The sequence below is a fragment of the Miscanthus floridulus genome, chromosome 1 (genome assembly GCF_019320115.1).
Source record: "Miscanthus floridulus cultivar M001 chromosome 1, ASM1932011v1, whole genome shotgun sequence".
Classification (NCBI taxonomy): Eukaryota; Viridiplantae; Streptophyta; class Magnoliopsida; order Poales; family Poaceae; genus Miscanthus; species Miscanthus floridulus.
This window is the reverse complement of record NC_089580.1, coordinates 197,498,565-197,511,832: the sequence shown is the minus strand read 5'-3', so window position 1 is coordinate 197,511,832 and position 13,268 is coordinate 197,498,565. Positions and strand designations below refer to the sequence as shown.

The following is a 13,268-nucleotide window of genomic DNA, read 5'->3' as shown; positions in this document are numbered from 1 at the left end:
ACCGCCGACTGGGTGCACGTGTCCCAGCCACACATGGCGGGCGCCACTCTCCCATTCCCAGGCCCAGGCCGCTGCAGGGCTGTCTTGGCAGGCTCCTCCTCTTTCCATCGGCCAAAAAATATATCCAACGTGCCCACTCCGCCAGTCAGCCAGCCACTGCACCATACACTCCGCTCCACATGGTCATGGCAGAGCAAGATCAGCAGCCAACCCACCCGTGCGGGCTCCTACCAAATCATGCGCGACACCCCCTATATAAACGAGACACACCCTTCCAAGTTGCCTGCCATTGCCATACTCCACCACCACCGAGGCGGCAAGTCAAACACCAAGCGACGCCGGGAGCTTCCGCACCAAGCCGGACAATCCAACAAACTACACCGTCCACAACAAGAAGAAGAACAGCAAATGGCAGTGGGGTTCCGCCGGCGGCTCACGGCGCTCACGGTCCCGAAGGCCTCGTCGCTACTCCGCCGCACGCGGCACGAGAAGCTGTCCTACTCCCGCGTCCGCTGCAACAGCCTGCCGGGGCGCTTCCACCCGGTAGTGGCGGGCCTGCACGAGTCGGCGAACGTGCTCATCGTCTGGACCGAGGAGCCGGCGCAGGCCTTCAGCCCGGCGTGGGTCGCCGACGGGGCGGCGCGTCTGGGCCGCCTCCTGTCCGGGCTGACGGACCTGCTCCACCACCCGCAGGCGCGGGACCCGCTCCGCCACCACCACCACCAGGAGGGCAACAGCAAGCCGGCGGCGCCGTGGGCCGAGCGCCTGCTGGACGACCTCCTCCTCCTCGCCGACGCGCACGGGTGCGTCCGCGAGGCGCTCCTGGCGCGGCGCCAGCTCCTCGCCGAGGCGCACGCCGCGCTGCGCCGCCGCGACACCTCCCGCCTGGCCGCGGCGCTCCGCGCACGGCGACGCGCTGACCGCGACCTCTCCCGCCTCGCCTCCACGCTGCACCGCCTCTCCCACCGCTCCTCGTCCGCCTCCACCGCGGTAGCGGCGGCGGCGGAGCACGGCGGCGAGGCCGCGGTGGCCGACGCCGTCGCGGCCGCCACGTGCGCCGCGGCGGCCGCGTCGGCAGCCATCTTCGCCGGGCTCGCGTCCGCTTCCGCCTCGTCATCGGCCTCCCGCGCGATGCCGTCCCAGCTGGCGTCGGTGGTCTCACCCGCAAAGGTGGCCGCCGCGCCGGTGTGGTGGGTCGCCGACCTCCTTAGGTGGCGCCGGCGCACGGTGGCCGTCGCCGCTGCCAGCGAGTCCTCGGGGCCCGGTGCGAAAGAGCAGGTGCCTCTCGAGGCGGAGTGCTGCAGCGAGGAGGAGGAGGAGAGGCAGGCGGCCATGGAACGCCTGCGGAGGCTGGAGGACTGCGTCGTGGCCGCGGAGAACGGCTGCGAGCAGGTGTACCGGGTGCTCGTTAACGCGAGGGTGTCGCTGCTCAACGTGCTCACGCCGTGCTTTTGACCCGCCCGTCTTTTTGGAGGGAAAATGCCATCACTTCAAAATTAGCAGCGCACAGGGAGGTTCAGTCGAGTGATGCTAGCGTTGCCGTTTCGGTAGATCGTGTACAAACGTCCTTCTTATAAGCCATATTTTTTCTTCTAAGGAACAATATTTTTCTCTCGTAACAAATCAGCCAACAAGCCAAGCGAACAGGGCAAAAAGTGTACATGATGTATAGCAATCGTTCCGGGATGGAAAGGAAAATGTAATTAGGTGAAATGCTCAGTAAAATCTTGCTCTGAATTGCAACCACATTCTCTTCAAAAAAAGGCACTCGATGAATGAAGCAGATCACTATATGGCTCTGTTTCAGAACTGAAAATACACCGTTTCAAACAGACTGCTCTGTTTCCTTTCCTCAAGAAGTCCATGTAGAATCCAGACTCTATAAAACTTGGTTACGAATGGCATGGCAATGAGTTAAACATCGCGCGGAGCTCACCGGGTCTTCTGTTAGCTCTTGGGCCACGGTGGACGTAGCAAGTGCCCAGTACAGTTACAATGTACAAACATGAACATCCTTCTTCGCGAAAAAGAAAAAGCACGAGCAACCTTGAGCGTAAGGTATGGGCCAGATTCGAATAGAGACCATAATGTGCCCATAAAGTCTGGCAGTTCGATGCAGCTGTATTTGAATGACAGGTTATCCTGATTCAGATTTCTAGCTTCAGCTCCCGCCGTTCAATGATGCAACGCAGTGCTGGGTTCACGCTGAACTGACGAAGAGTGCCGTTACATTACATTGAGCATGTGCATGTGCTCCCTCTTGTTTTTAATATTCACACGCATTCCAATTGCGAAATGAATCTATGTTAAATTGCATAGGTCGTTTGGCCGGTCTAGCGTCACATGGATTTGTGTTAATAATCGAGTCAATGTGTCACAGTGGAACCAGGCCAACAAACTTCGATTAGCGTTTTTCATGAGCATCAGCAGAACTGCAGAATGAATGTTCAGTAAATTTGCAAGATGCAGTAGAAATTCAGAAGTTCCAGCACTGAGTTCATCCTGCTGCTAAATTACCTGCAACCATCGCCTTACTGCTTACAATCATCAGGAGGATCGTGACAAACGGGTAGGACTTGTTTGCAGTTCACGAGCAAGATTAATTGCTAAGCAAGAAAAGCTGCAGATTTAGTAAGACAGGATAGGATAGGATGGAGCTTCCCTTTCTAACAATGAACCGGTACAGTGTCCATGTCAGTTTGCACGCTCGCCAAGTCGCGATCACAATCCAAAAGCAGCTCATCATAGATCTAGCTGGAAGGTTGCAATCGAGGGCAGATTGAGCAAATGATTTCTGAAATGGTATCGATCGGCATCGGCTTTATTTGTCAAGAAAGCCCGAAACAAGTTGGTTAGTGTCACTACATTGTCAGCTATAGCAAATGCTGGGCACCGTTTGCATGATTAGGTGTTCACTACGCATTAAGGCACTGGTGATTGAGGCCAAACGGACATGTTAACAAATCGATTGTTGATTGAAGAAGTAGCGTAGCCGAGAAATGTACGGGGATCGCTTCCTGCGGTCCTCTTGTAGCCTGTTCGTTCCTTGTGTTGATACTAATTTGTGAAGCCCAGCCCAAGTTGAGTTGGGCCTAGAGCCCCCATCTAAGACAAAACAACGGGGCCTGTCGTCACGGCCCAGATGCACCGAAAAGAGACTCTCCTCGCGGTCGCGGCTCAGCGTGGCTCGAGAGATGCTTGCTATGACACTGACGCGAGCAAACACGACGGCGGGTGGCGCCGCGCTGTTCTGAATCAGGCCACACGTACAATGGTCGGTGAATCATTGCAATTTAGGACCCTGATAGAAGCGCACACCACCAACATTTGCTGAGGACACAGTTCCAGCCAGGCCTGGTTTAGATTGGGTTAGGAATCAGTACGTGACACTTTAGCACTTTCGTTTGTATTTGATAATTATTGTCCAATCATGGCCTAACTAGGCTCAAAAGATTCGTCTCGTAATTTATAATCAAACTGTGTAATTAGTTATTTTTTTTATCTACATTTAATACTTCATACATGTGTCTAAAAATTTAATGTGACGAAGAGAGAGCAAAAAAAAAAATTACAATCTAAACAAAGCCCCAGCAACATTTGTGTTTATCTTGGATTCTTGGTAGACTAGTATAGTTTTTGGGCCTCATTTGGTACTGGTACCACGCTAGTACACGAACGAAGTCAGTGGGCCGCAAACAGGGTACGCTCGCTCACGGAGAAACGCGAACTGAGCAGTGAGCACGTGGCAGCAGGCGCGACGCCCGAGAGGGCGAGAGGACAGCGCTAGTACTGCTTGCACAGCACGGCACACAACGTGGCACACTACCGACATTTTTTTTCTGCTGCGGTCACCCGTCACATCACGTCATTACCTACTAGCCGCCCACCTGTGTGGAAATTCTGGGATGGATCTCTGATCAGATTTTAGATGTGAATGTCGTGTGGCCGGTGTATTTCGCACGGTCCCCTCTGATTTTCTGTGGAAGGCAGGACGGTATATAAAAAAAAGGCTACCGAGTAAATCTGTAAAAAAAAAAAAAACACAAGCGGATGCATATTGAGTCCACTCCCTATGTGCCAAATTATCTGTCCTTTTTGTTTTCCGTGCCACAAATTTGACTCGATTTAAAAAAAAAATACGTATAATATTTGTATCTCTAAATAAATTTATTAAAAAACTATATTTAAAGATCTTTCTAATAATATAAATTATGTATCATAAATATTAATATTTTTAATATATATATTGTCAAAGTTGTTTATTGGGAAACGAAAACGACAGATATTTTGTGCATCATCTTAGTAAAGTATTTGCATCTATGTTAATTAAAGGGACTAAAAAATCAATAAAGTATTCCATTCAAAATTAGGAAATGGGGAGGGGTAGTCCTATGCATTGTGGATGGCTTACCTAATAATACTTAGGCTGTGTTTAGTTAGCGAAATTTGGGAATTTGACTACTGTAGCACTTTCGTTTTTATTTGTCAATTAGTGTTCAATCATGGACTAATTAGGCTCAAAACGTTCGTCTCGCGATTTTCAACTAAACTGTGCAATTAGTTTTTTTTTCGTCTACATTTAATGCTCTATGCACGTATCGCAAGATTCGATGTGATAGCTACTGTAGCATTTTTTGGAAATTTTTTTGAAAACTAAACATAGCCTTAAAAAAGAATCGAATACGGGGGTAATAGCACCTAGCCATCCATGGAAATGCTTGTTTGCATTTGCAGCCCGCAACCTTTGGTTGCATTGGCCACCATCTTCGGGCGACATCGATCCAGTGATCCGAATTCCGTGCCGGACGTAGACCGACAGTGGAGACAGTCAGCCTGTTCGCTTGTTGGTTTCAGCCAACTCAAACCAGCCAGCCAACAGTGTTTTCCTCTCACAATAAACCAGCACCAGCCAGTCCAAATCAGCCCAGAAACCAACCAGCGAATAGGCCGAGTAAGTAGGTAGGCGGCGGAGTTGCAGCATGGCAGGCAACAAAGCAAGCGCTGCTCTCAGAGCATCCGCTGGGAGGGTCGATGCAATACAATAAATGCTAAGATGAAACTTGGTCCTATACACTGCAACCATGGTTCGACGAAGGATCGGCTGCTTCGCATGGAACCTGGGTCGAAGAAATAAAGAACTCTTTCCTGGCATTGCTGCTCGCGCAAAGGAGAGGAGGGTGCAGTTGATTTTGGGCCCACGTATGAACTCATGCTGGGTTCGATACATTGCTGATAGAAGAACATGTGACATCTAATCAGTTGTGGGCTCCAGTTAAAACCCAAGGACGGGTTGACACACTGTGGACGCTCTCACAGCATGTATGGATCGTGCCATACTGCCATATCTACTAAATCCTAGCTGGGTGATGGAAAATTCGGAATCAGATGTATGGGGGTACCATATGCTCTGCGTGGGACACAAAACTGTCTCGCTCTTCGATGGGCTAGCGTTGAGTTGGGGAGGCGGGAATGCGATCGTCTGCGGTCACAGAACTTATCTCTACCTTGCTGGAAATCTAGGTGCCCATTTCTATCTAAAGGTGACCAAAGCATATTCAGATGCCCCCCTCAGCTCGCTGGGCCTCGCCCAATATCACATAGCCTTTCACGCATTAGAGACGAGGTATTTTATTTCCTGGCACGGCTGCTCGTCACTTTTGGCGCTGGGACTACTTTTTTGGCGCGAAAGGGCATGCGGCGGCGATCAGACTATGCTGCTGTGGTGCTCTCCATCCATAAGCATGTGCCACAAATCTTTGCACTCATGTCATCTCTTGATGTGTACTTGAACTAGTGTGGTTCTAATTTGATTTTTTTGTCCTGCCTCTTTGGATTTTATTGGAATTGGCCGATCGAAGGAGACCTGACATGAAGCTTGAAGGGAACATCAACTTTCTTGAATGAATTTTTTTTTGCATATTTAAGATGGAAGAAAATAGGTGTGTAATTCTATAGTAATTTTTGTGGTCCATCTAATTAGGGGATAGATTGTTGTTGTTCAGTTCGCCGCCTAATATCATGTCATCTTTATTTGTTCCAGGAACATAGGGTGTGGGGGAGGGAACGAGATCGTCTGCAGTTGAGCTGGAGGACTTGTCTCTGCAGTTCTTCATCCAAGCCGTTGATATCGGATCCAAGGGTGAGCTCCAGAGAAACTAAACTACCAGGCCTCCAACAGGCCCATATCAGCCCATCCGACCATCACGCACAACACTTTCCCCTCCTGACTCCAACCTCCGCCGCAGTTTATCGTTCCCTAGGCTGCACGGCATCATGGCTCCTCCGTCGGGAGCGTCACCGGAGCGCCCGCTCTTCCAATCCTCCTGTCTTCATCAGGTGCGACACCAGATCTGGCGCATTCGTCCTCTCCAAGCACAATGAAGCGGGCAAAGCGGGGCAGTCGTTTCCTCTGCAGGTAGCAGGTCGGCGCGGTGGCACCATCCTCGCCATTGCAGGTAGTAGGTCGGCGTGGCGCGCCGCGCCGACCTACTGCCTGCAAAGGAAACGACTGCCCCGCTTCGCTGTGCTTGGAGAGGACGGATGCGCTAGATCTGGTGTCGCACCTGATGAAGACGGGAGGACTGGAGGAGTGGGCGCTCCAGTGACGCTCCCGACGGAGGAGCCGCGACACCGTGCAACCTGGGGAACGAGAAACTGCGGCGGAGGTTGGAGTCGGGAGGGAAGAGTGTTGTGCGGGATGGTCGGATGGGCTGATATGGGCCTGTTGGAGACCTGGTAGTTTAGTTTCTTTGGAGCTCACCCTTGGATCCGATATCAACGGCTTGGATGAAGAACTGTAGAGACAAGTCATCCAGCTCAACTGCAGACGATCTCGTTCCCTCCCCCACATCCTCTGTTCCTGGAACAAATAAAGATGACATGATATTAGGCGACGAACTGAACAACAACAATCTATCCCCTAATTAGATGGACCACAAAAATTTACTATAGAATTACACACCTATTTTCTTCCATCTTAAATATGCAAAAAAAAAGTCATTCAAGAAAGTTGATGTTCCCTTCAAGCTTCCATGTCAGATCTCCTTCAATCGGCCAATTCCAATAAAATCCAAAGAGGCACGACAAAAAAAATCAAATTAGAACCACACTAGTTCAAGTACACATCAAGAGATGACATGAGTGCAAAGATTTGTGGCACCTACTTATGTATGGAGAGCATCACAGCAGCATAGTCTGATCGTCGCCGCACGCCCTTTCGCGCAAAAAAGTAGTCCCAGCGCCAAAAGTGACGAGCAGCCGCGCCAGGAAATAAAATACCGCGTCTCTTGTACGTGAAAGGCTATGTGATATTGGGCCAGGCCAGCGAGCTGAGGGGGGGGGGCATCTGAATATGCTTTGGTCACCGTTAGATAGGAATGGGCAGCCAGATTTCCAGCAACCGTAGAGAGAAGTTCTCTGGCCAACTGCAGACGATCTCATTCCGGGAGGCGGCGGTCGCTAGAAATGGGGGAACAACATTGAGGATTTCAATGGTGACATACTTTCGCTGAAATTTGGATTATGCTGATTTGTTGTAAGAGAAAAATATTGTTCGTTCGCTGAAAAGTACTGCTAAAGTAGAGCTGCAGAATAGGGCCTACATCCGATTAGCCCAGAATCCACCTAGAAATCGTTCCAGCTTATCAAAAGTTATATAAATTAGCAAGCACTATGGCTAGCAAATCGTTTCAAAGAATGGTTGGCTTAGAGGGAACCGAACGAGCCCTTAGATGAAAGAAAAAGTGAAGATACATATAGTAAACGAAGAAACACATCAGAATCTATGTACTCTCTTTGTTCCAAAATAAAAAGACATCTAGCTTTTGAAAGAGCATATTAGTGTATGTGGGAAATTATAGTATTGCCCCTACAAAAGTCTTTATAGACACTTGACATGACTACTCAATACAAGCTCGCAGTCAAGAAAGGATATCCGAACGAATAGGCCGGGAATTTCTAGAGCCTCCGTCATTTTTGTTTGTCACAAAAGTTGTTTTTCTATTTCATGGTCTCACGTGCTGCTGAACGTCCTGCTGTTGTAGAACTGTAGCGTACATGCGATAACCCTTAGAACATCTCACCATGTTCGCTCGTTGGTTTCAGTCAGGCTTATTCAATCAGTCAATAGTGTTTTCCTCTCACAACAAACCAGCACCAGCCAGCCCAAACCATCCCAGAAACCAACCAGCGAACACGCCGCCTATATGTGCACTTTTTTGGATAAATTTTGAATTTTAGATGTGCTTTTATTTTGGAACGTAGGAAGTATATAGAAAACAAATTCAATTCCTTGGATTGAATGATCAGTTCCTTCTTTTTTGAAACATAGTTCCTCTTTAGCTAGTGTGTTTCTATGTAACAACATTTTTAAAACTCGCATGTATATATAGTGGTTGCTCCTGCTGATTGACTAAAACAAATTCAAGTACAGAGATGCCCCCTGTCACCTTTGGTTTAGGTAAGCCCTTTATTAATCATAGCCCTTACATGATAGTACAACTTACCACAAACAGGAAGACCAATCCATACATAATGATCGTTACGTAATACCTATATATCAGCATGCATTCCCCTACTCAACGCTAGTCAACCACGAACGGTTCTGAAACTCTGAATCCCAAACACCCATCTTCTTACTGTGATGGTAGGCTGTTAGCCATTAAACTACGAACCACTTGGGAGCCATCGCCCAACCTTTTGTGCGCTCCCTGCAGCCCGACCTGCTGTATAATCTTCTTCAACTTTAGGTTAATCAATCTTAACGGGGACTGTCGGTGCACGTGAGCACAAGTGGGGTTCATCTATCCGCTCGAGGAAACCTTTTGGTGGTTCTAGGTCTAGCTAGGGCCACCAGCACCAGGAGATCGCCAGGACATCCGGACGAGACTAGCTGGCGCCGCAGCCGATGATTAATCCAGTTCGTGCGTGCTAATCTTAGGGCCGGTTTAATTCCTAAAATTTTTCACCCCAAAGTATCACATCGAATCTTGCGGCACATGCATGAAGTACTAAATGTAGACGAAAAAAAACTAATTGCATAGTTGGGTGAGAAATCACCAGACGAAACATTCGAACCTAATTAGTCTATAATTATACACTAATTACTAAATACAAACGAACGTGCTACAGTAGCCAAAACCAAAAAATTTCGTCATCTAAACGCGGCCTTAGGGCGTGTTTGGTTGCCCGCATAAGGGTAAACCAGGCTCTTCGGATGCAGCCTGCTCATGTTTGGTTCCCTGACCACCCTCCCGACCCAGGCTCCGCTCGTGCAAAAGCCCTCTCCTGGCCTGGCTCGCGAGGAACGCCCAAATCCGCCGTTTTTCTTCATCCTGGCTCGCTCCGTGCTCCCGCGAGCTCGCGCGCCTGGCGATTCGGTGCGCGGGGAGATGGCGCGAAGATCCTAGGGTTACCTCCCCCGTTCCCGCCATTCACCGCCTATATATCTTCCCTCCCGCCGCCTCCCTCTCTTCTTCTTCTTGTCGGTCCCCGTCTACGCCGCCGGTAAGCTCCACCTCCTCTTCCTCCTCCCCTCGGTGTTCTTGATGGATTCGTGGCCTCCTAATGCCTACCCCATATCTCGATTTGTTGCAGGTGCCGTGGATTTGCGTCCTCTCGAAGCAAGTGAGTTTTTCCCTCCTCTTTCTCCATTTTTCTGTGTGATTTGAAACCCTAGGTCACCATTGTTTGTTGATCTCGCTGCAGGCACACCAGATCTGATTTCTTGGCTGTTATTGCGGTATGGATCCTTGTTCTTAGGTCTTATTTTGTTTTCTTGTTTTTTTCAAGTAAAAATCCTATTTTGTGTATGCTAATCCTCTTTTCTTTGCTTGTGTGCTTGCATATCTGAGCTCCCTCACCTGCTAGGTTGGGCTTTTGCTGGTGCTGCTGCTTGTTGACGTGGGTATTTTGTATATCTACTCCCCCTTTCGCCTTCCCCCTAATCTGTACCGTGCGATAGTGAGTCCTGCGTTCTTGGATTCGGATGCATGTCCTACTTTGTGAGATTATGAGCAAGTATATGAAGTTGCCATTTTGTCTGAGCTATTGTCCAAGTCTGTGATGATTCCTTTTGTCCTAAGCTATTGCCTTAGTCTATGATGATGCCTTTTTTCTGAGCTATTGCCCTAGTCTGTGATGATGAAAATCTTATTTTTAGCATGTTCTAGTATATGATGAATCCTTTTTCTAAGCTTTTGTCCAAGTCCATGATGATGACATTGTCATTCTGAGCATTTGTCCTTAAATTCCATTCATTTTTTCTAGATGGACTTGGAAGAGAAGAGACGCATTCTTTTTGCTCGTGCTGCTGCTCTTATCACTGCTATGTATTCCCTGCTGTTTGCTAGACTTAGAATGCTACAGAGTTAGCGGCCTCAGATCAGTTATGGTCCAATGAGCATTAGGGATGAGGAGCGCCAAAGGAACTTGAACTTAATTTACAACTACAATGATATAGAGTGTGTGAACATGCTTAGAATGAGAAGGGCACCCTTTTTTAGTTTGTGCAACTTGCTTAGGGAGAAGAAGCTACTTGCTGACAACATAAATTCTTGTGTTGAAGAGCAAGTTGCAATGTTTCTCCATATTGTTGGTCATAACCAACGATTTAGAGTTGTAAAGCAAAACTGGAGAAGGTCTATAGAGACAGTCCACCGCCATTTTAAAGATGTGTTGTATGCTATTGGTGAGCTTAGACAAGAGATGATTAGACCTCCAAGCAATGAGACACCAGTAAAGATTAGCAACAGCCATAGATGGTATCCTTACTTTAAGGTAAAAAAAACCTGTCATGTAGCTGCTAGGATATTGTTGCATTAGCTCATGTCAATTTACTATGCAATTTTGGATGCCATGTAGGACTACATTGGGGCCATTGATGGGACTCATGTATTTGCCAAAGTTCCAGCCAAGATGCAAGCTGCATTTAGGGGTAGAAAGAATGCCCCCACACAAAATGTGCTAGCAGCAGTTAGCTTTGACTTGAAATTTACCTATGTGCTGGCTGGTTGGGAGGGATCAGCTCATGATGCCACAATTCTTGCTGATGCATTACAGAGAGAGGATGGGTTGAGGGTTCCACCAGGTAATTAAATCAACTGTGATAATAAGAAGCAAATGTAACTGCAAAATGATGAATCTAATTGAACTCCACATTTGTTTTAGGCAAATTCTTCTTAGTAGATGCTGGATATGCTTGTCGGCCTGGATTTCTTCCTCCTTATCGAGGTTGTAGGTACCATCTTAAAGAATATGGGAATAGGAACTACCCAACCAACCCAAAAGAGTTGTATAATTTGAGGCACTCTAGTTTGAGAGTAACTGTAGAAAGGGCATTTGGGGCTCTGAAGAATCGTTTTCGCATCATTGACACCAACAAACCATTCCATCGCTTGAGGACACAAATCAAGCTTGTGCTTGCATGTTGTATAATGCATAACTGGATCCTTAGTTTTGGGGTTGATGAGGTTATTCCAGAAGAGTTCTCTTGGGTACCAAATGACACAAATAGTCAGCCCCATCCTGCTCATATGGATGACAATGCTGCCTGGGCACTTCAGAGGGATGAATGGGCTAATCACATGTGGGCTAATAGGGGTCTTTCTAGAATCTAGAGTTCTATTATGTATCATTAAGTTGCCTGTAATTTAATTTATTCATGGACAAATGTTGTTTTTTTCCTATGATTCTACACTTGATCTGAGACTTTGGGCAATAGCAATGATGTTTTTTTCTGTGATACTACACTTGATCTGAGACTTTGGGCAATAGCAATGATGTTTTTTTTTCTGTGATACTACACTTGATCTGAGACTTTGGGCAATAGCAATGATGTTTTTTTTTCTGTGATACTACACTTGATCTAAGGCTTTGGGCATGTGCAATGATGTTTTTTTTCTGTGATACTACACTTGATCTGAGGCTTTGGGCAATGTGCAATGATGTTTTTTCTGTGATACTACACTTGATCTGAGACTTTGGGCAATAGCAATGATGTTTTTTTTTCTGTGATACTATACTTGATCTGAGACTTTGGGCAATAGCAATGATGTTTTTTTTTGTGATACTACACTTGATCTGAGGCTTTGGGCATGTGCAATGATGTTTTTTTCTGTGATACTACACTTGATCTGAGGCTTTGGGCATGTGCAATGATGTTTTTTTCTAAGATACAAAACACCTGTGCTGAGGCTCTAGGCATGTGCAATGATGAATTAGGCTATGGCTGAGGAGATGATGGCTGCTGATGAGCTTGTGTTCCCTGGACTGGATGGTGGTCTTTTGGCTGGTGACAATGTGGTTGCTGGGGATGATGTGACTGGTTTCATACCAGCATCATAGGAACCTGCTCAGCAGAGGACCTCTCTGAGGTGGACTGAGCCCATGTCTGCCTTTGTGCTGAAGCAGATATGCCAGCTCATTATCACTGGAGTGAGGACTGATAAGGGCTTCAAAGAAGTGCACCTGAACAAGGTGGCAAAGGCCTTGCAAGAGTTCTGTGGTCATGAAGTTAGTGGTACCCAGGTGTACAACCACCTAAGGAAGTGGAGACAGAGGTGGGTGAAACTGTCCAAGCTGAGGGACCTTAGTGGAGCTCAGTGGGATGAGGACAACTGCATGATTGTTCTTGAGGAGGAACACTACAATGGTCATACCAAGGTGAGCAAGAACCTGTGATACTACAACTTGATTTGTTAGATGACTCTTTGAAATATTTTGTCATTATGGCTAACAAGGGACAGTTCATTATGCAGGACCACCCCAATGATGCTCCACTGCTCAACAAGCCCATACAACACTACAAGCAGATGATGGTCATCTTTGCCAATGGTCAGGCAACAGGCAAGTGGGCTATGGGCTCCAATGAGCCACTTGGCACACCATCTGACTGTGCTGAGAGCTCACTGAAGACTGAGATCCTGAACAGTGGCAAGACTGTGACTCCTGAGGATACCAAGAGTGAGGGAGGAGTTGGTAACAAGAGGAAGAGATCCATGCTGGCAGAAGAGGATGTTGTTCTGTTCACTGGCATGGCAGCGGCAGTGAAGGATGTTGCTGATGCTATTAGGTCGACCAAGGTTGAGGATTCCCACCCTGAGCTGTATGGTGCTGTTATGTTTGTGTCAGGCTTCACTGAAGAAGCACTGATATGTGCTTATGGCCATCTACTGGACAACAAGGCCTTGGGTTCAGCTTTTGTCAAGATGTCTGACTCTCACCGTGAGCTGTGGCTAAGGACCTACTTGGCCAAGCACTACTACATGTGA

General features: G+C 47.7%; 2 protein-coding genes across 2 annotated transcripts; both read left to right on the top strand.

The window, feature by feature from the left end:
- Positions 1-338: 338 nt before the first annotated feature.
- LOC136508390 (uncharacterized) lies at positions 339-1,525 on the top strand. Its single transcript, XM_066503061.1, has 2 exons — positions 339-1,233; positions 1,279-1,525. The coding sequence occupies exons 1-2, from the start codon at positions 409-411 to the stop codon at positions 1,453-1,455; spliced, it is 1,002 nt and encodes a 333-aa protein (XP_066359158.1). The 5' UTR covers positions 339-408; the 3' UTR covers positions 1,456-1,525.
- A 10,697-nt stretch (positions 1,526-12,222) lies between these two features.
- Positions 12,223-13,268, top strand: LOC136469757 (uncharacterized). The gene is made up of 3 exons (XM_066467830.1): positions 12,223-12,300; positions 12,343-12,660; positions 12,756-13,268. The coding sequence occupies exons 1-3, from the start codon at positions 12,223-12,225 to the stop codon at positions 13,266-13,268; spliced, it is 909 nt and encodes a 302-aa protein (XP_066323927.1).